This window comes from Phoxinus phoxinus (assembly GCF_949152265.1).
Source record: "Phoxinus phoxinus genome assembly, chromosome: 1".
NCBI lineage: Eukaryota > Metazoa > Chordata > Actinopteri > Cypriniformes > Leuciscidae > Phoxinus > Phoxinus phoxinus.
In genome coordinates, this window is record NC_136876.1 from 27,347,772 (window position 1) to 27,373,392 (window position 25,621).

General features: G+C 39.8%; 1 protein-coding gene across 17 annotated transcripts in view; it reads right to left on the reverse strand.

Annotated features, from left to right (window-relative positions):
* shank1 (SH3 and multiple ankyrin repeat domains 1) overlaps positions 1-25,621 on the reverse strand; it is a 72,704-nt gene that overhangs the window by 33,603 nt on the left and 13,480 nt on the right. For all 17 annotated transcript variants that reach the window (XR_013797601.1, XR_013797602.1, XR_013797603.1 and 14 more), the window contains exons 3-15: positions 21,977-22,180; positions 19,176-19,247; positions 18,726-18,834; positions 17,235-17,389; positions 16,957-17,124; positions 15,829-15,945; positions 15,420-15,497; positions 14,646-14,712; positions 14,141-14,310; positions 13,638-13,762; positions 13,280-13,428; positions 11,369-11,482; positions 9,178-9,253 (exon numbers count right to left, since the gene is read on the reverse strand). Coding sequence is in view for 3 of the 17 variants with exons in the window: in XM_079612768.1 (XP_079468894.1) it covers positions 9,178-9,253; positions 11,369-11,482; positions 13,280-13,428; positions 13,638-13,762; positions 14,141-14,310; positions 14,646-14,712; positions 15,420-15,497; positions 15,829-15,945; positions 16,957-17,124; positions 17,235-17,389; positions 18,726-18,834; positions 19,176-19,247; positions 21,977-22,180 (1,604 nt within the window). In the remaining 14 variants the exon portion in view is untranslated. The remainder of the gene's footprint in view (positions 1-9,177; positions 9,254-11,368; positions 11,483-13,279; positions 13,429-13,637; positions 13,763-14,140; positions 14,311-14,645; positions 14,713-15,419; positions 15,498-15,828; positions 15,946-16,956; positions 17,125-17,234; positions 17,390-18,725; positions 18,835-19,175; positions 19,248-21,976; positions 22,181-25,621) is intronic.

Here is a 25,621-nt window from a genome sequence, read left to right on the forward strand (position 1 = left end):
GGAACTCCTCTAAATCAGCAGCTAATAGAGCCCAGCACATTCTCTCTCCATCCCACACACACACACACACGCGTGCACAGAAACACACACCGGTTTAGCATTCTGTCCATCAGAGCAACGGTCTATCTAGCTGGAGGCAGACATTGTTTTCTGCGGCCGTTAACAGAGAGACAGAAGCTGCGATTCACACACACACGCGCAAGCATGCATGCAGCAGTGGAGATGCGTTACGCTGGTTAATGCGCTCGCTCTTCCGCACATAGACACGCACACGTCCGAACGTGCGCACACACGCACGCATTGCAACACATCCCTGCCTGTCGATCCACTCCATCACTCCGGCTCATTCCTTGCACACATGCGGCGCTCTCTCAAGCCCACCTCCCTCCCTCCCAGCCGTGAGAAAAACATGAAAACAGCCAGTACCTGTAAATGAACCAGACGCTGCGATTCATAGGGCCTAGCGACGGCCAGGACGACGAGAGGGAGAGGGAGAGAGAGAGATCCTCCTCTCCGCATCCTCCCATCGCCATTTCCCCCCCCTCCTCCTCCTCCTCCTCCTCCACCTCCTCCTACTGCTGCTCCTCTTCCAGCCAGAGAACAGCGAGCGAGAGCCGCGCGAGGGGAGGAGAGGAGGAGAGAGAGACGGAGAGAGTGAGAACGAGGGCCTAGCTCTCCCAACCCTTTCATACTTAAGACGGAGAGAGAGAGCAAGAGAGAGAGAGAGAGAGAGCGATGGTTCACTGTGACTGCGACAGAGGAGGAGGGAGAGTGAGCGAGGCAAGGAGAAAGAGAGGGAGGGAGGGCGAGATAGAGGGACAGAGAGAGAATGTGTGCTTGGAAGAAATGGTTTAGCATGAAAGAGGACAGAAATGATGTAATTTGATGAAGGGACAGAGAGAGAGAGAGAGAGAGAGAGAGAGAGAGAGAGAGAGAGAGAGGGGAGCTTGAGGTGACTGAGTTTGTTTGCTGATTAGCTAATGCATGCATTGAATGTAAAGGATGCTAAGGGGCCATTCACACAGGACACATTTGTGCATTTTAATAAAGCTTGGAATGAAACGCAGGTGCCTCGCGCAGCATTTTTCGTTATTGCACCTCAAAAACGCAAACAACACTCAGGGCGAGAGATGCTGAAAAAAGCAGGCATGTAACGGTCAAAAGCATCCTGCTAATGTAGGGAAAAAAACAGCACATGCCTAATGAGTGCATACGCACACCAGCTGCAGTATAGGAGGGTCAAACTGTTGGGAAGGTTCAATTGAAATGCACCAGTTTTTAGTTTCACCTGTCACACACACACACACACATCTGTCTCTCTTCTACTCCTTCTCATGTACACATCTGCCTCTTCCTCTCTTCTTCAGCACCCGTGTGAGTTGAACAGAGCGATGTTTCTATCACTGCCTCCACTAGTCACCGTTTTCCCATTCATAAAACTGGCAGCAGCGTTTGAGAGGTAGAGAGAGACAGGAAACGAACAAGAGAGAAAAAGAGAGACAGAGCACTCTCTAGTGCTCTTGTCGGGTAGCCGTAGAGCACTACAGCTCTGAACCAACATCCGCTTGTTATATCATCAATAGCACAAGCTTCTGAATTAACATTTGTTTTTTTTATTTCTACACACAGGTGGATTTTTCCATTGCTTATGGCCACACCTGATTCACAATTATCAGATTTATTGTGCACTGATTGACATGTAATACAGCAGTCTGTTTTCTAGTTATATTTTCAAATGTAATATATTTACATGAATTTTCAGCATCATTACTCCAGTCTTCAGTGTCACATGATCCTTCAGAAATCATTCTAATATGATGATTCGGTGCTCAAGAAACAGTACTTATTACTGTCAATGTTGAATAATCTTTTGTAACATTATAAAGAAATCTTTTGTAACATTATAAATATTTTTACTTTCACTTTTGATCAATTTAATGCATCCTTGCTGAATTAAAGTATGAATTTCTTCTTAAAAATTCTTACTGACCCCAAATTTTTTATGTAACAGTATCTTCATTATATTTGTCAAAAATATCACCTGCAAGTATGCTTTGTACTAGTAATTGTCTTGTCTCTTGTTTTGAAACCAAGTCTTAAAAAATACCTTTCTATTTACATAACATTTTCATTTCAAAGAGATTAAGATCATATGTTTTGGCAAAACATTAACAATACAAAAATACTTTTGTTTATAAACATATTATTTTCCAATTGACTAAAAGCCACAAAATTCAAAACTGCAATAAATAACTGAGTAATAGGACTGAAGTTACATTCCAAAATGTCTTCTAAAAGCATTATTAAAATAAGTTACTGTAAAACCTTCAAGAATGAAAGGCATTGTCTAATTAAGACATTAACCTTTAAATGTATAAAAGAACACAAAATGTATGTTGTGCAGAGTTAAGCATGACTGATTTATAATAATAATTGAATGAAATAATTCACATAATTACATCAAATTAATTAACTGTCAAAAAGTCATTGGCGTGTTAATGAGCTCAATGTTTGTAATGGTCCGAGAGTCTCTACATGTTAATCAGGCTAATAAGAAGTCCATGGGTCAGCGACATTAGCCACGCATGCTACCATTGGTACACAGTTGAGTAATCACTGTCACACAAGCAATAAGAGTAAGAGAGATTAATAATAATCTCACTGGACAGAGCCAAGTGGATCTGTTTACTTCACACTTTATTTACTAACTCAAAGTGTATTTTTCGTCCTTCTCTAAACTTGTTGCTCTGTTCCTGTCCCGGCACCGTGGCAGATGTACACACTTCCACACCCATCTGCTTCCTCTTCTGCCTTCTGTCCATCTGACCTTTGTTCCTTCCTCTTCCTATGCTTGTCCTCCCACACCTATCACACTCTGTCCCTTTCTGCCCTTTCTTTCCCCTCGTCTTCTCTTATTATCATAGTTCTACACCAACACCGCTCCTTATTTCTGCAATGACCTTGAGTGGGCGCTAAAAACCCTTAAAATCATGCTCTCTTTCCTTTAAAGGGATAGTTTACCCCCAAAACGACAATTTTGTCATAATGTTTTCCTCTATGGAACACTGATAAAGATGTCCAAGCTGCTCTTTTTCCATACAATGAAAGTGAATGTTGACGTGGTTATCAGGCCAGATTTTCAGTGAATCATGACTTTGAAATTAAATCTGCTTTTCACACAAATACAAAGTTCTGTCATGAAACTCTAAATGGCGCAGGTCCTTGACTCAACCTGATTGCAATCACATCATTCTCTATAGGGCACCGCTGATTGGTTCCTGCTGTATCAGTAGCCAATGAGCTTGCAGCTCAACATTCAAATACTTGGTCAGCATTTGCTGTAGCATTGCAGCACGCTTTCAGAAACCCTCCACCTTCCCCAGCTCCGCCTGTATAGATCTGCTATGGCAAATACATGTAGGCCTATGCTATGTTGCACAGCAGCAGCATGTCTTACTTGCTCACAGCAGCATGTTGTGTGTGTAATGACAGTAGCAAGTCCCGTACTTGCTCTGCAGAAGCAGCAGCAATAGCCAACAGCAGCATTTCAACATTGTCATATCCATGTAAGGCTAGAAGCTTACACTGCTATTTTGAACCAATAATCCAAACAAAAAGCAGTTAAAGGATGACGTGCATAATTCAGTTATTTATCCGACTCCAATATAAATAATCTGACTCCATTTAAGTTGTTGTTATTCTTTAACCTCTTATTCTTTAAAGGTAAAGGTCTTAGAACTGATAAAACAACTTCAACACGATCAACACGATCACTTTAGCTTTCAACATTATCCGTGTAAAAGATTATCAGTGTAAAATGAAAGATTCTTAAAGCATTTAAAGCAGGCGAAGTTATTTATTATGTAACATGTTTAAATAGACAGTAGAATGGAACAAAATCCTGTATAAAAAAACATAGCTGTAACAAATAACGCACTGCTTGTAGTTTGAGGTTACGCACTGGTGTGCAGGAATGGCAGGGTTAAAGCCTTTCTCCTCGATCAACAGATATCTTTCCTTCTTATACCCTGAACAAAGCATTGTTAAACATGAGTGGAATACCAACACCAAAGCCAACTGACAAACCAAAAGATATGGCAAATGATTGGAGATCAAGAGGGGGAGAAGAACATTAACATTCTCCTTAATGCATGTTTATGCAATAGTGCCTAGATTGTACATTAGGATACTCTAATATCTCTATTACGTTCACCACCTTTCAGTTCAGTTTATAAGCTGTCAGATGAGACCAAACAAGACATAGTTATACGTTAGAAAACAGTAGTAGCGATAAATAGTAGTAGAAAGCACGTGTCCTGAAGCAAATGGTACAGATGTGTCATTGAGGTGTAATCGACCCAATGAGTGTCCCACTCCCAACAGTCCTCAACAACCAGCACATTGATGGAGCCCTTGCACTAAACAGGCATTAGCATACTGTGATGAAGAAGGCCATTGTGCCACGTTTAATTCACATACCTTTAAAGGCATTTCTGAAGTAGCCTACTATAGTAGTGTTCGCTCAGCCTTACCATGCCATCCATCACCATGCCAAACATTTGAGAGTTGTCAAGACAGAAATCTTATATGGCATCAGATGACTTATAAGTAGTGCACATTTATGGAGGGCATGTTTTGTCTTATTTAAAATTATTTCAAGTCAAATTGAGGCCCCTTTAAAGGTTAGCTAATGTACTGCCTTCATAATTGAGAACCACTGCCCTACACTGAAAACAAAACGTAACATCTAAATTAACTGGTTTTATCCAAGTCAAAAACATTAATAAATAACGCAGAATCAACCAAAATACATACCTAAAAAAACAGTTTTGGGATTAAATCAGGAAGCAATATATCTTTAACATAACAATTTTAGGTTACCACTTTTTACAGTGTAGAGTCCCCATTCACTTCCAAATGTATATGGAAGCGAGCAGCTCAGACATTTTGCTAAACTTCTCATAGGGTTTCTAAACAATATTATGGTTAGTACATAATGACAGAATCATAATTTTAGTGTGAACTATCTATTTAAAACCAAACACACAATGTACCCACCGGACAACGCAAACCAAGAAGGTAGAGAAAGACCCCTCCCCCTACCCTTGTCACCTCCCCCTCCTTTAACAATGTCTGTAAACAAAGCGGAACCTATGAATGCAGGAGGAGAGGGAGCGAGGGAATCTAAAAAGAGGGAAACACAGCCACGCATCTCCATCGCTCAGGAGGAAAACGGTCAGGGATGAGAGAACCGGGAAGAGAGAGACATGAATAAGAAGAGAAAGAGTAAGCAAAAGGGGAGAGAAAGCAAAAACTCACATCATCTCGGTCAAAGCCTCTTTCGTTGGATGTCGATGTTGGTCCTCTTTGCCCTCCCCCTCCGTCTCCCTCTGCCTCCTTCGCTCTCTACGGCATTGCTGGATCCACAATGTACTGCCTTATTCTTCCTCTTTCTACAACTCTCACTCTTTCTATCCTCCAGCATGGTACATGGTACTACACTAGACCGCTGTTCATTCAGAGCATGTGTGTGATGAAGAGAGAGAGAGAGAGAGAGAGAGAGAGAGAGAGAGAGAGAGAGAGATAGGGAGGAGAGAAAGAGCGAGAGTGAGAGTGAGCAAAAGAGAGCAAAAGAGAGGGAGAAGCAGCAGGAATAGAAGGGGTAAGGAAGTGTGGATAGTGGCAGAAGGCGTATGTGTGTCTGTACAGTACAGTATGTATTTGTACACGTGTTCTTAATGCCAGAAAACTTGCTGGCACATTTTCAGTGAAGACCGCACAGGAATCATTTGGTGAACTTTTACCTAAAATTATAATGTATGTCCTTGACCCTATTTCACAGATCACTGTCCTATAAAGAGATCACGTGCGTTGGAAAGGGAAAAAGAGAGTGCTGCAGGGCGCTCAGGGACAGGGGCGCTGGAATTATGACACAAATGAGCGTGCACGGACCGAAGGAAGACAAGGAGCAGAGAAGGACGAGGCAGAGTAGGTTCATATTCATTTACCAATATAAAATGTACTCAGTGTTATTTGATGTTCATTGATAATCCATGAACTAATATTAACCTTAAAATGTATACGTAGACATTTTGTAAAATATGTAGAAACATTAATCTAGATTAATAAATGCTGTAAAAGTATACACTTAGGGTCACCTTGCATGTTAAAAAGACTTACTAAGGTGCCAAAAAGTTGATAGTTGTCAATAGTTGCAAGATGCTTCTGCATCCATTCATTCATCCATATATTTCTCTCTCTCCCTCTCTCTTCCTCTTTAGTGCCCTTCATAGTCTGACCTCCAGATGGAGTCACCACAGGGGTGGGAGGGTGATGGAGAGAAAATGAAAGAGTGCAGGGGGTGAGTAAAATGGGAGGAATTAAAAGAGAGAGAGGGAGCGCAAGGGAGAGTGAAAGCGGGATGAAGGGAGTGAGGAAGCCAAAAATAGAGGGGTGAAAAAATACTTAGAAACAGAAAACAGAGTGAAGAGTATCAACGAATGGGAGCAAGTGCGTGTGACCGGTGAGATTCAGAGAATAAATAATAATGTGACTTATAATGTGTATATTTGTATGTGTAAATAATGTGCTGTGCTTGTATTGTGTTGTATTACAGGCTGCTGGGATGAGGGGAGTGTGAGCTCTCCCAAGACTGGGACAGAATGACATCACATGAAGCAGATTTGTTTACTGTGAGGCGCTAATGAAAAGAGCTCAGTGGTGTTAATTTACCAGCACGCGACTCACAGACAGCTAGACAGACTGAGAGAGAGAATGAGATGACGATATGGTCATCAAAAACAGATATTACAGTCTTCAGTTTCATGGGGCTGTCATTTAAATTCAAAGGGGCTGGGACAATATTTTTTAGACCCACCCTACTCCCCCAGACTACAACATAGAGGACGTCAGTGACTCCCCTCGTTTTCCCAAGCCCCTGAAGATGGCCCTGAGTAGATGACACATTTTATGTAAACCATGCTACAAAAGTAGATTACTGATTCTTGCTGACTTGGGGGCTATTCACACAGAACTGTTTTTGTGAAGTGGAATGAAAAAAAGTCTAGACACGATTTTAAAAGCTGAACTTCTTTTAACTTGCGCTGCATCGTTAAACGCTGTGAAAGATGGCAAGCGCAATGGTCAAAATTCATTAAGTGGACATTTATATTTTCCAGGTCAAAAACTTTAGATATATTTAGAATTCTTTAAATATATATATATATATTTAGTGTAAAAAAAAAGAAGTAATATGGAGGACCTAGAGAGTGGTTTCTCCCAAGGCTTTTCCCCTCCATTCTGTCACCTGATGGAGTTTTGGTTCCTTGCCACTGTTGCCTTTGGCTTTTGGCTTGCTTAGTTGGGGACACTTAATATTCAACAATATTATTGATCTGCCTGCATTGACACCATTATATGAGAACTGAACTGAGCTGGACGATGGCATCACTGTTTTCTCCAGAGCGGCTATACGTATGTAAATTAACTAAATTAATAATTAATAACTTTTTTACAACAAAAATGAACCATCATTGAACTGGACTATGACAATATTTTCTTCTAGATCTGCGTACAACCGAAACAAACTTTGTTGCATTATTTCCTATTTTCCTGTAAAGCTGCTTTGAAACAATCTGTATTGTAAAAAAAAACGCTATATAAATAAAGGTGACTTGACATGGTGGTGGAAAAAATATCTCATATTTGGAGGACAAAATGGAGGACAAAATGTATTTCAATGCTTTTGTGTTCTTTTGCAAAATGTTGCGTTCTCCAAAGAAACTTTGCATTTGCACTCAATACCTTTGCATTCCCTTGCAGAAATTTTGCGAGCCAATGCAAAGATGCAAAGCATTTTTTACTCCCATCTCATACTTTTTCCATCACATTTTCCAGTCTCTTTAGGGGCTCTGTAAATTAAAGTAAACTTAAATGGATAGTAACATAAAAGTACATAAATCTTATTTTTGGAAATATATTTTGAGAAATGCCTCAGTGTTTATTTCCATACAATGGAAGTCAATGTTCACCAAAACTGTTTGGTACCTAACATTGTTCAAAAAATATTTGTTGGTGTTCCGCAGAAGAAAGAAAGTTAAAGTTTGTAACAAAATAAGGTACTGTGCACATACTGCATGTCCTCTTTTTCCTGGAAATGTCTATCTGGCCAGGATTTGGCTTTGTTTTGATATTGACATGCTCTCTACAGCCCTCATACATTCTATGGACGTGTCTACATTGCTTTGACCGTTCTCTGAAGATCTCAAGTTTTCGCACGCCACAATTGTTCAATTATGTACAATGCCTGCACACTATTGGTCAAACCACTTTCAGTCATCACCCTCAGCAAGAGTAACGCTGGATTCACATATTACATACACTCATCTCGTATTAACAGATTACAGCCTTCATACTAGGAGAATGAGTTGTGCTATGTCACACTTTAACCACTTCAATGACTACAGCACAACAACTAGAATATATTTTATCGAATATCTCAACAATCTGTAACCTGTAATTCAGATTTATTCAAGAATTACAATCAATGCATGTATCGCTTTACACAAAATATACTTCATGAATAATCCTGTACTTAAACCACTGAAGTGACATATCCCATTCTTCAATGTGACCTCAGCTATTTAATTCTGAAATTAATTTAACATAACAGACTCACATCTAATTTCCAAAACAAGCTTCACAGACCGCAAACATTGCGATGCATGAATCACATGCTGGCATCTCCATCTCCATGCTTGTCAGTCTATCACTCACTCACACTCACAGCGGTGCGAGAAAAGGCGCCGAGGCCTCAGGTGAGTCGATGCCAACGGCAGCAGTTAAGAAGAACCGACAGAAAACTCTCCACGTGCACAAATGAAACTCATTCATGAGTCATGCGTGTAAATGATAAAGAATGCACATCTCTTTAGATTGTTAACAGTTGAGAGAAAAGAATCTCTAGGTTTGAACATTTCATAACTACCTTAAACAGCTAGATTTATTTTGACCACCAATTTTTGTATTTCATACTGTATGTTATGCTTTAGTGAGTATTTTATGCTAGACCACTTGCTAAACCAGGATAAACCACCTCTAAACTGGTCTTTTCACCAGAAAGTCCTTCATTACAACATCAGCAAAGCACCAACATAAAAAGTGTAACATTGTTCTTACCTGGGCGCGTCAAAGCTGTCGTAGGATCCAACGGTGTAATGTCGGAAGAGTCGCTTGGCTCTCTCACTGCGGCTCTCTGAAAGACGCAAACACAACCGCATCCACATCATCACGAGTTTGTGTGTGAGGGTCTAACTACAGCATGACAAGAAAATATATGTCCGACTTGAAGTTTCCCGCTCTGACAGAGCGTGGTGGCCCAAACCACGGCAAGTTTAGCCAGCGTGAAATGGCACAATCGGTCTCTCTCACACTCCAGTAGTGCTGTAAACTATTAATAGTCATCATAGCTGCTCTCCCTCACGAGTCTGACATCACAACTTCACAGAGAAGCTGTGGCAGTCCGATTGTCCTACAACTACATCTGGGACCATCAAAATGACAGCTCCGAGTGTAGCATGGATGTTTTTGATACTTATATTGTGCGTGTAATGTGTGTGCTTGAGAGAGAAGTCCAAAGATCATACTGACCTTGGTCTTTATCAATCCCTCCTAACATATCTACTGCTAAAATTACTTACTATCACAACTAAATGAACAATTCTTCTGACTCTCGCATGCTTTTCAAAACCTTCTCCTCTCTTCTTAACCCTCCTCCTCCTCCTCCTTCATCAACCCAAACAGCTGATAATTTTGCCACATTCTTCATAAATAAAACTACCACCATCAGCGGACAATTTACCAATCCCCAAACTAACATTCCCATTTTACCAGCTAACACACACATTCTACCCTCCTTCTCCTTGCTTTCAGAGACAGAAGTCTCAAAACTCCTTTCCAATCGCCCTACTACCTGTCCGCTTGATCCTATTCCCACTAACCTACTTCAAGCTATTTCTTCCACTGTTATACCTGCACTCACACACATCATAAGCACATCTCTTCACACTGGTACATTTCCCACAGCATTCAAGCAGGCTCTGGTAACCCCACTGTAAATCCAGCACATCTAGAGAATTACAGACCGGTATCCCTTCTTCCATTCATCGCAAAAACACTTGAACGAGTTGTTTTCAACCAGATCTCCTCCTTTCTTACGCAGAACAACCTCTTGGACAACAATCAGTCTGGCTTCAAAAGCGGACACTCAACTGCTCTCAGTAATTGAAGCTCTGAGACTGGCAAGAGCAGCTTCCAAGTCCTCAGTTCTCATCCTACTGGATCTGTCTGCTCCCTTTGACATAGTTAACCACCAGATCCTCCTGTCAATCCTAAAGATGAAGGGCATCTCGGGAACTGCACTCCAGTGGTTCAAGTCTTATCTCTCGGGTAGGTCCTTTAGGGTGTCGTGGAGGGGTGAGGTGTCTAAGACCCAACATCTAGCTACTGGTGTACCTCAGGGCTCAGTGGTTGGACCACTTCTCTTCTCCATCTACATGACATCACTAGGATCTGTGATTCAGAAACATGGCTTTCTCTATCACTGCTACGCTGATGACACACAACTCTACCTCTCATTCCAGCCTGATGATCTGACGGTAGCCGCTCGCATCTCAGCCTGCCTGACAGACATTTCTGGCTGGATGAAGGACCACAACCTTCAACTAAACCTTGCGAAGACAGAGCTACTTGTAATCCCGGCTAACCCAGCACTTAATCACAACTTCACCATCCAGCTAGGCTTGTCATCCATAACTCCATCAAGATCAGCCAGGAACCTTGGAGTTGTAATTGATGACCAATTGAACTTCACAGACCACATTGCTAGCACTGCCCGATCATGCAGATTTGCCTTGTCCAACATCAGAAGGATCAGGCCCTTCCTGTCAGAGCATGCTACACAACTCCTTGTTCAGGCGATTGTTCTATCCAGACTAGACTATTGTAATAATCTCCTGGCTGGTCTCCCAGCTTGCACTGTCAAACCTCTGCAACTGATCCAGAATGCTGCAGCTAGAGTGGTCTTCAACGAGCCTAAGAGAGCACACGTCACTCCTCTCCTCACAAAATTGCACTGGTTGCCGGTTGCCGCTGGCATCAAAATCAAGTCACTGACGTTTGCCTACAAAACAACCACTGGCACTGCTCCCTTGTACCTTAATGTATGCGTTAGATTGAACTGCGAAGGGTCATAGCACTTACATACTGTTGTCCTACTGCTAGTTTAATTGCTTCTATTGTTCTCATTTGTAAGTCGCTTTGGATAAAAGCGTCTGCTAAATGAATAAATGTAAATGTAGAGAAGTCTCACCTGAACGAGACTCCAGGCTGCGTTGAGCCACCTCTTCCACACAGTCAGAAGGGAACCAGCCTGTGCGCCCTCGAACCGTCCCCTCCCAGTAGCCTCCTTCACCCACACTCAGCACTGACAGAATCAAAAGAGAAACAACAGTGTGTGTGTGTGTGTGTGTGAGCAGTTAACATATGAACAGTGTACAGCCACAAATATACAGTATATAGACCAGAAGCGTCATGACCAAGAAACATTGAGTGGATTTTGAAAATCTTTCATAGAAAAGTTTCACGATTATTGTAGGCAAAAAGCTTCTATCTAAAATGCTGTGACAGAAATCACTAATTTAAGAGTCTACGTTTGTCCTGTCCAATTGAGTTTCCACCGATTATTTACTTTAAACTTTATGGCTTTTTCATTTTTTCATACATAGCTGTAAGCATGGTTCACATCCTTTTGACCATTAGTTTCCATGACTTTGGTCATTGCTGTGCAGAATTTCTATTTTTGTCAGACACCGTTTTTGAAATTAGTTCAACCAAAAATTAAAATTCTGTCAATAATTACTCACCCTCATGTAATTCCAAACCAGTAAGACTTTCGTTCATCTTCGCAACACAAATGAAGATCTTTTTTGATCAAATCTGAGAGCTTTCTGTCCCTCTTTGGTGGACAGCTACAGCTACACAACTGACACTTTGATACTTCAAAAAGTTCATAAAGAGATTGTAAAACTAATCCATATGAATTGAGTGGTTTAGTACAAAATGTCTGAAGAGACTTGATCGCTTTATATGATAAACATATTTAATTTAGGGTTTAATTCACATATCAACTCATCAACTCACACATCAGTTGTGGTAAACAGAAGCTCAAGCATGTTCACCTGACATGCGATAACCAATGAGGTTCATTCTCGTGTTACGCAGCACGTTTGAGCTTCAGCAAGAAGTTTGTTCTTGTGCGTCAAAAGCAGGTTCAGTTCAGCTTCTGTTTATGTTCACAGATCAATGTTTATATGTGAGTAAAAGCCTAAATTCAATCTGTTCATCATATAAAATCGATCGCGTCTTTTCAGAAAATTTGGATTAAACCATTTATTAAAAAAACTTTTCTCTTTACAACCTTTTTATGAACTTTTTGAAGCATCAAAGTATTAGTTGCATAGCTGTCAACAGAGGGACAGGAATATATCTGATTTTATCAAAAAGATCTTCATTTGTGTTCTGAAGATATGTGTTAATATGTGTTCTGAAGAATTAAAATCTTATAGGTTTGGAACAACATGAGGATGAGTAATTAGTGACAGAATTGTCCCTTATTTGGGTGAACTAACCCTTTAGTATATTTAAACAATTATATGTATGCGTCTAAAATGATCAGAGATTTAATTCTAGCTCAATGATGGATTTGGCTTTCTGAGCCAGAGAAATTTATATCCATAGATTTACATTCCTTTTTATACTACTGTTCAAAATCTTGGGGTAGTAAATCTTTTTTTTTTTTTTTTAAGAAGTATCTTATGCTCACCAAGGCTTAATTTATTTGATCAAAAATACAGTAGAAACAGTAATACATAGGTGCATGACGCCCCTGATAAACACTCACACATTAAATCACATGCAAAGTCACCATCACTTAAGAGTTTACTAATTTCTGATGTGACATGCATATATGCAAGCTATGGTGACATATCTAAACACGACACACACACACGCGCACACACACACAAACTTGCATGCACGTTGACATTTCTCACAAACAGACATATACTGACATACCAACACATATCACCAGAATACATACACAGACAACGTTTATCCACACCTGTGAAAAACATACAGAAACAAACACACATTTAATGGCACTCTAGACGACAGACAGTATATCATTGCTCCTGTCCAAAAAGAGTCACACACACACATTCACCTTTGACTTTGTCTCCCTTGTTGAAGCTGATCTCTCGGTCCCCCTGGGCCGAGTGCGAGCGGGTGGCCACAAACACACGGCCAGGCACGGCACTGTAGAGACGCCGCCGCTGCCCGCTTGCTGTGCCCTGACTACTGATGGAGCCCGCCCTGTACAAAGGCACACATATCAGAATTAACGAATTAACAGGGTTAACATTCTTTTTATGCACATTTATTATTACCGGCTCTACTCAGTCAGGTGTCCATCTTTATATAGAAATGAAGACGTGAATATTGATGATATGACGATTTAGGCATAGAGTTCACTGAATGACAAGCTATAACCCTTGTCCTTTTTTTACTCTTTTTTTTTTTACCCTTGTCTTCCACGCGTTTGCCGGCTCCGATCGTCTCTGTCACCTGTTCGCCCACGGGATGGAGAACGGGTTCGTGCTCCACGGGGACTGCTGGAGCTACGCAAGGTGCCGCCATGCTTTAGACCCTGAAAGATACACATAAATACAATGAGAAGTAGAGTAACAATGCAAGTTTCTGATCAAATCTATGGGTAAGTATTTTGTGCAAAACAACAGTGTGTACACTAAAACAATAGTGTACACACTGTGTCAAACCAAAGGCTCAAGGTTTGGCTGGTTAGTATGGCCCAGTTAGTCCGTGAACTCCCATTGAGATGGGCAGGAATGCTAATGAATAGCTTTAATGAATTTAAATGTATAATTTTCAAATTTTTACACATTTTTAATATTTATTTTAAAAAATACTTTATATTACTAATTATATACTACCTTTCGAAAGTTGAATTGTAGTGTACATACATTTTGGAAGGGGAAACACACACACACGCACACACACAAACTACCTGCACAGATACAATGCTTGAACCAGCAGCATTGGGATAGGCGATCCAGTCTGGTACGTTCATGCTGTTGTCACTGTTGGCCCGCAAGAAGGGGTGAGGATGGGGCAATCCAAGAGTGCGTGAACTCTCCCTCCTCTGGGGGGCATACTTCGGAGACTCCAAAAAGGGAACTGACATCAAATTAGGAGAGAAATAGTAATACAGAGAGAGAAGAGATGCAAAAAGAGAGAAGTACACTCCAATTGCCCCAATACGGTCCTGCGAAATAGACGTGTCGTCTGTGTTTGATGACGTTACAAAGCATTACAAATGAAGTGAACTTCAACATTTCCCCTGCTGAGTGTATTGGAGCAGTGAACACTGCTTAGGGACTGTGTGAATCGCTACACAGCTAAAGAGAGACAAAAGTATCAAGCTCCAAATGTCACACAGTTTTCAGGGCAAATAAATTATATAACACAGAATAAAAATACAGGCACAACCAAAATAAATCTCTGCTCCTTACCTACGTCTGATTCTCTATGGTTTTTAATGATTTCTCCCAGCTCAAAATGGCCAGACATCACAGCCACCTAGAAAAGAAGTTCACACACGCTTAATATTTGCATCTGTGAATGACGCACAGTGACGCAAGGCTTGGGAATAACATGATATTAAACAAACACACACACGCATCCACTTTCCTCCATATTAAACACAAACGCATGATCACAGTCACAGCTGGGTCTGTGGAGATGGCTGAGGTTAAGTAAAACTATTTTGGCTCGCTGCAGCTTCACTCCACCTGGGACTCGCAACGCATACAAAAATGCTTCACGATAACACTCTACAAACTACAAAACAGCAAGTGAAATGTGTCAATTCTGTGCCACTAGCAAAAATAAAAAATGTGTTTACAAGCACAACAAAACATCAAATTTTTTAACCTTGATCATAAAGAGTCAAAAAAATCGTTTTTTTTCTCCAGTTTTGCCATCAAACAGACACGTGCACCAAATAAGCCGACAGAATTATGACATTTACATCATCTTGCACATTATAAGTATTATTATTATACTAACGTAGAGTCATCTCTGCAAATTTAACTGGAACAGAAGGATGTATTTAATATACAAAAAAATACATTCGTCACATTCAACTTGAAGTATATAAACAGTATCAGGCTGGAAGAGTGTTTGTTGGAGGTTTTCTTTAATTACTTGGTTTAAGCTGTTAATAATATGCAGAGCGTTTAAAAACAAACCCTAACAAAAACGTGCAAGTGCTATCTCTTAATTACCTGGAAGGGGGTCTGCCCACTGTTATTCTTTGTGTCCTTATTGGCTCCTCGATACAAGAGAATTCGGACACAGCTCTCCTAAAAGTAGAATTATTAGACAATAACAGCCACAAAACATTGAAGACATCTGATGCAGGCCATAAAATATAATAAGCACTATTCATAAAAGTTTACCACCGCAGTAAATATACCACTTGTACACAAAATAATTATATCTTCAAAGCATCACTAGAAAAACATGTTGCCAGCTTTACCAGTTGGTGAAAAGCATGGCTTTAATTTTGAGAATGAAGAGCCTGGCACCAAACCAGCAGTAACAAGCATAAACCAGCCTGAAAATTACGGCTGGTGTAAGATGGACATTTTTTAGATTGTAATATTTGTCTTGATTTTTGACCGGCAGTTATACCTTGTTATATAACGCACATATGTGCAGGGCAGTGTTTCCTGAGGCATTCTGGGACATGGAATCCGCACCATAAAAAAGTAGGTGCTCCAAGTGTTGAGAGTTCCCATTTTGACAAGCCTGTGGGGAGAGGAGAGAGAGAGAGAGAGAGAGAGAGAGAGAGAGAGAGAGAGAGAGAGAGAGAGAGAGAGAGAGAGAGAGAGAGAGAGAGAGAGAGAGAGAGAGAGGAGATAGGATGAATAAAAAACAGCAAAGGATCCGCAGGATCGTTCAGAGAGGAGGAAAGAAAAAAGAGAAGTGGATAGGAAGAAGCAGAAACAGTCATTTGACATGAAGGAAGAGGAGGGATAGAAGAATAGATCTTATACATTGTCAGAACAGACACCTTTGCTAATTAACACCGCAGTGAATGTGTGAGTGAGAGGAAGAATCAAAATAGATATGGAAATGCACACATGCACAAAGAGAGGACAACGACTAAGCAGAGATTCTAAACCAGTGGTACTTGAAAGAAATTTTAAATTGTCTGTTGCCTATACCTATGTTTGTATTATTACTTTTTTAGCTTTGATGATTGTTGAATTTGAAGATTGCAAATGACTTTACTTTTGTTAAATATTTAATCTGGATTTCATTCAAATACCCCATAAGGACTTTCTCTGGGAAAGTTTCTGAATGATTTTCCCCTGAACTTGAATGGGGAAAAAAAGCTTAGGTGACTTTTTAAAGGGAGCAGAAACTTGGTGAGTCTGTTTTTCACCCACTGTATTGACCCACAGTACTGCTGTATTACAGTAGTTTAAAAGTCAATCATTGTAATAATACCCATAATAACATTAAAACTTAAAATGCTAAATTAAATCTAATATAATATGAGTCAAAAGGAACATGTTTCTGGTTATTCTCCGTGAAACAGTACTTGAGTCTTACAAGCGAAGTTGGGGGAGGAAGAAGTATAAAAGTATTTTTGAAAGAAGTATAAAATTGTTATCAGCATAAGAATCACTGAAAATCTGAATTTAAGAAAATATACAAATTGTATGTTTAAAATAACACTCACTGACAATTATGCAATGGAACGTGTTTCCTGTACATGTCACACACAGTCTTCTTCTCAGCATTTCTTTATACCTGATGGGTCTCGTCCCAGCCATTCTCATCACGGAGCCCCAGTTTGGCTCTGTGGTACAGGAGGGTCTCGCAGCAGGAGGTGTCGCCCCCTATCAGGACAGTGTGGTAAAGAGGTGTGAGCCCACGGCGGTCCTTATAATCAGGAGATGCCCCCAAAGACAACAGCGTCTAAAAAAAGAAACCAGATGATTAGATTTAAATATGAATATTTAATTATGAGCATCATTTTATCAAAATCATGAGTCTGAGGTTCTGTTGTGGTTTTGTATACGTGTTACCAGTAGGGCAGTGTGTCCATGTGCTCTGACAGCCTTGTGGAGGGAAGTCAAGCCATCCTTTGCCCTAAAGTCAATGTGAGATCCACCCATCACCAGCACCCTGATGTTCTCCCCTCCGCCCGACTCAGTCTGCACGGCCAGAGTGAGTGGGGTCTCTGCCACACACACACACACACACACACACACACGTTTACTTGACTTTATTTATCTGCCTAAATGAGGACATTACATAGACTTCTGTTGATTTTATATACAGCTAACCCACACCCTAAACGAAAACATTTATTGATTTATTTATTTATTTGTATACTCTTCTTACAAATTAGGTTTTGTCATGTTTACCTTTCTTATGGGTACAAATTTGTCCCCAAATACATTTAAGTACACACACACACCAATTATCAATTAGTATCTATCAGGCAAATGCATAATTACAAGTAATGTGGAAGTACGTCATTCGTATATATTTATATATTTATGTGAGAAGCTGTAATGTCAGATTGAACATAGACAAACTGTTATTTTCAGTCGGATCTATTTAATAAAGCAGTTGAATCCAGTTCACAAAGAATCATTCAAACTGATCCAGATCTCTAGTTCAACTCAATGATTCGTTTGCAGTGATTTATGATATTATAAAATATTTATATTTTCTGTACATTATTTAAAATATCTCCTTTTGTGTTCTACAGAAAAAAATAAAGTTAGGTTTGGAACAACATGAACAACATTATTTTGGGTAAACATTTTTGGGTAAACTGATTTTAATTTGCAACAGAATATCATAGTTTTCCAGATCAGCCCCCTAGTGGTTGCAAAGAGTGCATCAGTTCTCACTCCACGTTAGCAGGGTCTGCTTTGAGAAGTGACTGTCAGCCTGGCAAGCACAACATCAACTCTGTGACAGCGCAGACGACACAAACTGTGAACAACAATCAAGGTAGCCGTCTGACAAGTCACACTCTGCTGCAAAAGGACACTAAACTCTGCATTGTCATTTGGTCCATAAAATTACTTTCACGGCATGTCTGGCCACGTCTCACCAAAGCGCTAAAAACTTGTATATGCCATAAAATATGCTGCCCTGTTACATTCAAATGAATCAGTGGTTTTCCTTTGTTGACACGCATTGAACTGAACCACTGAGCTGCAGTAATAGTCTCATCTCATTAAACAGCGCAAGAGCAGTAATTGTGTTTTTGTTTGTTTGTTTGTTTAGGAAGAAGCCACCGAGTCTAACGTTAACCTTACGCTTTTGCTGCATAATTCAAACTCCAGATGACTTTTGTTAGAAACTGCATGGATCGCTTGAGAAGATGCAAATGTCCATTCCTGTAAACACTCATTGAATATTCATGCAGCCCTATTTCCATAAGCATATAGCATGTGTGGGCCAGTTCTGTTGGCAGTAATTGATTATTCAGGCAGCTGCACTAATGGGAAGTTCATTAACTCTCACAGGAAGTAACAGCGCAGTGCCTGACACCTCACCTCCTGTATCAGGGTCGTGGTAGTTGGGGTCAAGTCCTTTGTCTATAAGTTTGGCTACCTTATCCGCAGCGCCGGTCTGTATGTAGTCCATTAACTTCTTCAGACTGGCCTGTAGAGGGAGACACATACAACTCATGGCTCACAACTCATTATTTTGTATATATAAATACACACACATGCTTGTATATATTTAAGAAATATTTGCATGTATATACTGTATATAAATTGATATATAATTTATATAAATATAAATATTGTATAAATAAATAACAAATTTTTCTTAAATACATACATGCACGTGTGTGTATTTATATATACAAAATAATTATACACAGTACACGCACATTTATTATGTAAACACAAACTTTTATTTTGGATGCGATTAACCGTTTCACAGCCTAATATTTCTGTATCAACCAAGAATAAGATGATTTCTGTGGCGATGCCTACCTTAGTGTGTAGTTTGGCCAGCTGTTTCTCATCTAGATTTGTCTGTTTGTACACCCTGGTCTTGTAGCGGAACTGTGTGAAAGTAAATCAAAATCAACTTCACAATCAAAAAAACGTCAATGCCTTTCATCAGTTACATGTTTATAGTAATGTATAATAAGGAGGGTTAAAAAGCAGTTTTCCTTTTTTTTTTTTTACAAATTTTTCAGAAAATGACACAATTAATTTATGGACACTACCTTTCATACTGTAGTATGGTTGTGTATATCAGATAACAGTAACTTTAACTAAACCTATTAAAAAAAAGTTGTAGGTGATTGAAATAAAGCTGAAATAAAATATAAATACAGTATTACATGAAAAACTTTTGTAAAAACTGTACATCTATAAATGTTGCCTTGGCAACTAATTTAAACAAATGTTACTAAAACAAAAATTAAAACTGAAAATAAAAAAATAAAAGCTAATTAAAAAAAATACTGTGAAGACTAGAACTAGATCAATCTTTGATGAAAAAAAAATCATAAACTAAACAGAGAGTATATATGCAGGAGATAATTGGGAATTGAATAAGATAACGCTTATGACAGTTTATCACAGAAACAAACAGGGGCATAATCAGAAACCAAGGAAACCAAAAACTAAACAGAGTAGGGAAACAGTCCATAATCGTGACAGTACTCCCCCCTCCTGGAAGGTGCGTCCTCATGCTGTAACTGATAGTTTAAGTGTGGAGGGAGGGGGCTTTGGAGGAGGGTGTGGAGCTGGTGGTGGACAGGGATGAGGAGCAGGAGGAAGCGACAAATACCACGGTGGAGCTGACGGCAGGAGGAGCCAGGGTGGAGCTTTGGCTGAATCCCCAGGCGGAACCCTGAGACTGACGGCTTGAGGTGGAGCCAGGGTGCATGGAGAAACCGACGGACCAGGGCGACATCCACAGACCGGAAGCCCAAGGTGGAGGCAGAGACAGAGGGAAGGAGAAGCCTGGTGGAGCCAAAGGGGTGGAGGGTCGAGGCGCAGCCAGAGACCCGGAATTCCGTGGTGGAGGCAGAGCGACAAGTGACTGAGGCTGAGCCGGAGGAATGAGGGAACCCGGAGGAGTCTTTGGGCTGATGGATTACAGTGGAGTCTAGGGAGCGCAGAGCCGTGGCGAAGCCGATGGGCTGACAGGCCGAGGTGGAGACATGGTCCTGGAGGCATGAGGAGAAGCCAGGGAATCCGCATCCTCTTGCCGAGCTGGTGATCGGGAAGCCCGAGCTGAATCCGATGAGCTGCACAGAGTTAGGAGTAGAGGAGCAGGACAACACGAGTGGAGCCGACGGATCCAGGGGACGTAACCAGCGGAGGAGATGGGACCAGGAAGACGGGCGGGAACATCAGAGGAGGAATATTTCTGGACAGGTCCGGAGCATCCAGATACCCGGACTGGACCGGCAGAGAAGGCGCAAATTTGAGGGTGGGGACTCAGGAGGAAACTGGATCCGAGGACTACAGATCTGTAAGACAGAGGTCCGCTCCTGGCTCTGGGATGAAATGAGTAGCGCGCATAGACTCCAGGACTCCAGGACTAGCCGGCTCTGGCTCAGGGAACGGACTCGATAGCTGGCTCTGGCTCACAGCTGAGCAGATGGGTACGATAATCAAAATATAGATGGAGTAGATCGAGTCCATCAACACCCCAAAAGCTTCACAGTCCTATAGCTCGTCCTGGATCGATATTTCATTTAGTAACGTTTTGATTATATGCCATTTAATGTTGATGATCACATTATTTTACATAGGCATCTGCTAACATATGCTATCACTTTTTTCTTCTTCTTCTTTACATGTCTTTTGATCTGCAGATTCAGCCCTCTTTCAGAAGATGCATAATAGCACACCCTACCTTATAACAGTGAAAACATGGAACAAACATTCTGAACAAGTCAGAAATGTCCAATGGCGGGGAAAGAGTTAAACACAAACACTCAACAAATAATCAACAAAGGACTAAACTGAACAGAGAGTACATATGCAGGGGATAATCAGGAACTACAGCTGATGATAATTAATCACAGAAACAAACAGGGACATGATCAGAAACCAAGGAAACCGAAACTAAAGTAGGGAAACAGGAACTGAAGGAAACAGAACAGAATATCAAAATATGAATCCATAATCGTAACAATAAATAAAACAAAAATAACTTATTTTGCATCAACCTCAAGGTATCAAAAGTATCAAGCATTGCAACTGAACAAGCAGAAACGTTGAAAAAACGAGATTAAGTTGTTAATCATATTCTGTAATGAATTGTTGTTAATAAATGAAAAAAACTGAAGCATTAATTTGCTATACATTTTCCATAGTAACTGTTAAAAAGTATGGCTTTTAAATAGATTTATTGAAGAGGTGTCATTATTTATAGGCCCTGGTAGTAGCATTTGGTATCAGATTGATTGAAAAGAAAATATCAAATCCAAATGAAAAGGGCTTGGCTTCTTGTGAATTAATTAGACTTTGAGTTGACTATTGTTGTATAATAGTAATTACCCTGTGCTCTAATATATATATATATATATATTTTATTTGTAATCTGTTTCATTGCAAGACAAATCTCCAGTAAACCATATCAGGGTTATTAGGATTCACAGTTACCAGAGAAGCCGCTTAAAGAATTATCATCACCTAGGCAACAAACAATTTGAAGCAGCAGTTTCCTAGCACCAACATTAACATTCAATTATGGAACGAAAGTAAAAATAAAAATTAAAGTAAACAAAAAATGCCTAAAATGAAGTGGAGAATAAAAGGAAGGGTACCTCCAGGTAGGGTACTCCTTTCTCAAAGGATTGTGGGTACTCGCGGAGCAGCCTCTCTTCCTCCAGGAACTTGGCATCGTGCCCATCAGTAGCAGGTTGGAAAAGGCCATAGTTTAAAACATCCCTCAGGGATTCGGTTAGACTACACAACACCTGCTGCTTCGCCTTCCATACGGTTGCATCAGGGTTGAACCTCAGACACTTCTACAGAGACAGACGGGGAAAAAAAACTGTTAGACTGTAATATATATAGACACTACCGTTCAAAGATTTGGGGTTGATTCAAATTTTTTATTGTTTTTGACAGATGTCTCTATGATTATTTGATTATTTACAATTTAACGGTTTACTATTGTAATATATTTTAAAATTACATTTGTTCCTGTGATGTCAAAGCTGAATTTTCAGCATTCAGACTTCAGTGTCGCGTGATCCTTCAGAAATCATTCCAATATTGATGATTTGCTGTTTAAGAAAAAAATTCTAATTATTATCTTTCTTGAAAACAGTTGTGCTGCTTAATATTTTTGTTGAAACCATGAAAATACAGAAAATCCTTTATGAACAAAGTTCAAAAGAACAGCATTTATGTGAAATATTTTGTAACTTTACTAATATCTTTACTGTCACTTTTGGTCAATTTAATGCATCCTTTAACAATACAAATTTTAATTTCTTTCAAAAAATGACACCAAACATTTGAACAAATGTATTGTGTTTTTTAAATTATAATTACGTTTTTATTTTGATATATTTCACATTTTATTACATATTAATAAATATACTTATTTTACAATTTATTAATAATACTACAAAAATTGGACCCTATTTATCCCTATTGACCCTAAAGAGGGGGAAAAAGAGTTATGTCCAGTGTGCACTAGAGGGAGACATTGTGATTCACTCAGATGAAACATCACTGCTTGTCGGATTAGACGACCCCTGACCAGCAACTGGCCATCAGCTTCATTAACATCTCAATTGAGCCTTTGGTCACACTGGTAGTGCTAAATAGCAATGCTAATTGATTAATTCGCCTGAAGTAATAGCTATAATTCACAGCCGGCTCAGGTGCCGTAATAGCTGATTATTAGGAACGTCAGGAATTCCGCATGGTTCTTGCTATGGCATTGCCTAAAACTCCTTGCAGCCTCCTAGCTTGAGCACTAGCTCCAGGCTAAGGGACATGTTAGCTTCAAGCTGCTCAGGCTGGATTTTAGGACAGCAGCACTGTTCCAGGAACTGTGAAAATGGAACAGCCCTGCAGCGGGGTGCTTGAATCAAATCCCATCCTCTGACCTTGAGGAGTTGCTGTGATTGGTCCATGCATGTGTTTAGGGTTTAAGTCTGAAACAGTCAGTTTTGTGTGTGTGTGTACATTCAGTAGCACAGAGAAGTGTGACATTTCTTCCTCCCTGTTATTCAGTCTCTCACTTTGCGCACAGCCAATCCCCATCACCATGGCAACCAGTTCATTAGTGGAGCAAGCTGCAGGTTGCCATGGAAACATCTCAGCAGTCCCTTGGTGCGCTATGGTATGGTGTGCATGTTTCAGTGTGATCTGAGTGTATGTGCACTGTTGGGGTGGGGGGTTCTACTCGAGAGAGGTCATAGGTGTAGTGGATGACTTCACAAACAATTTGGAGTATCAAGACATGTCAAGATCACTTAAATGTCATTGCATACAAGTGAAACATCTTGCATGAAGGATATGCGTAAAGGAATAGTTTGCCTAAAAATGAAAATGTCGTTATCATTTCTACACCCTCATGCCTTTTGAAACCCATACGACTTTCTTTCTGTGTAAGGCAAAAGATGATGGCTGCGTCCGAAATCGAATACTCTCTTGAGTAGGTACGTATTTTAAATAAGTAATTACTTCACGAGCGACCACAAAAAAGTGCGTTCTATATAGTATGATTGTGTGTAGTATGAATGTAATCTGGACATACTACATTCGCCATGTTGTCATTATCATGTGACCTACCAGCGTCAGTTACTTCACTTCCATTCACAAATCCTCTCCCATAGCCTCATGGGACAGTGAAGTGTCCATCAAATGCACACTTCAGAATCTCGCCGGAAGTAGTAGGTCATCCGGGTACTTTTTGCCCACTCTTTTTTTGAGTACTGTGAGTACTGTCACATACTGTTTTTCACCTACTATATATTGTCATGTGCAAAACTATCTTATGGCTTCAGACATAGAATATAGCGCACAAGTCCTTTGGACTACTTTTTATGGTGCTTGATTGATTTATTTATTTGGACACCCCCTAGTTCCACTTTCACTGAGTGGAAAAAAGCAGTGTGAACATTCTTCAATCTTCACAACATCTTGCGTTTTCCATGGAAGAATAAAAGCCGTACATGAATGAAACAAAATTAGGGTTAGTAAATAATGACAGAATTTTAATTTTTGAGTAAACTATCCTTTTAACACTACGCACACAATGCATATGATTTGTTTTTAAAAGGCACACAACACAGATGCAGATGTGAGTTCATTTGTACCCTTATGAATAATTTTGTTGAAATGAGGATAATCAACCCAGAAAATGATTTATTATAATGATATCTAATTATAGTAATTTAGCGTTAATCTAAGAGCTATTATTTTCAGATCCAAACCACAGCCTTCTTTATAATACTGTCCTCTTTTTTTCCACTGACAATAAGCGTAACACATCCTGTGTTGAGGAACAATTTATAGATAAATGGATTATTAAATGGATTATTTAATTAAACAAAATGTACCTAAATGTCCTTGCTTGGTCTAAAGGGTTTGTTGATAAAGATTCTGTTTAAGAGTTTTACATCTCTCCCTCTTTTGCCTTTTTCATACTTGTTTTTCTCTGTTCTTTCACTAGTATTCTGTTTTGAATCCATTACTTTGATTCCTATTCTTTCCATCTATACTTTATCTTATTAAGCTTAATTGGTTTCAAGAGGTACAACATTCAGTAAAAGTTAAAATATCAAAAATGCTTAATAGTTTGTTTAATATAGAAAACTGTTCTGCTCCCATGACTTTATGAGACTGGTCCTCATATTCCATTTAAATGTACCAAGTTAATGGGAACAAATCTTTGAGATTTCATGTACAATACTGTACAATTATTTTTAACATGCCTCTTTTTAACAGCATCTCCATTACTGTATGTCCAGCACAGGAGGAAAGAAATTGTGCATATACATACATTTTTCAATTTTGACTGTCAGAGCGACAAATGAGTCTTTTTCAAATAACAATCAGCCAAGAATATGCTCATGTTAGGACAATTTTGCTTCAGAGTCTGATTTCTAAAAGTAATAATAGATTTAATAATAACAATTTCGGTTGAATCCTTTGCCAGCAATAACCTCCACCGAACATTTCCTGTAATTGCGGATCAGACTCGCAGGAGGTCAAGAGGAATTCTGCACTATTCTGCTTTACAAAAGTGTTTCAGCTCTGCAATAATCTTGGTATGTCGTGAGTGAATCACACTCCTATCGTCATTTCAAAGCATCTCGGTTGAGTTGAGGTCAGGACTGAGCCTCTTGAAGTCATTCTGTTGTTGATATACTCCTGTGCTTTAGGTTGCCGTCTTGTTGCAACAACCAACTTCTGAAAACTCAAAAAAGGCTGTGTAGCCATCTCAA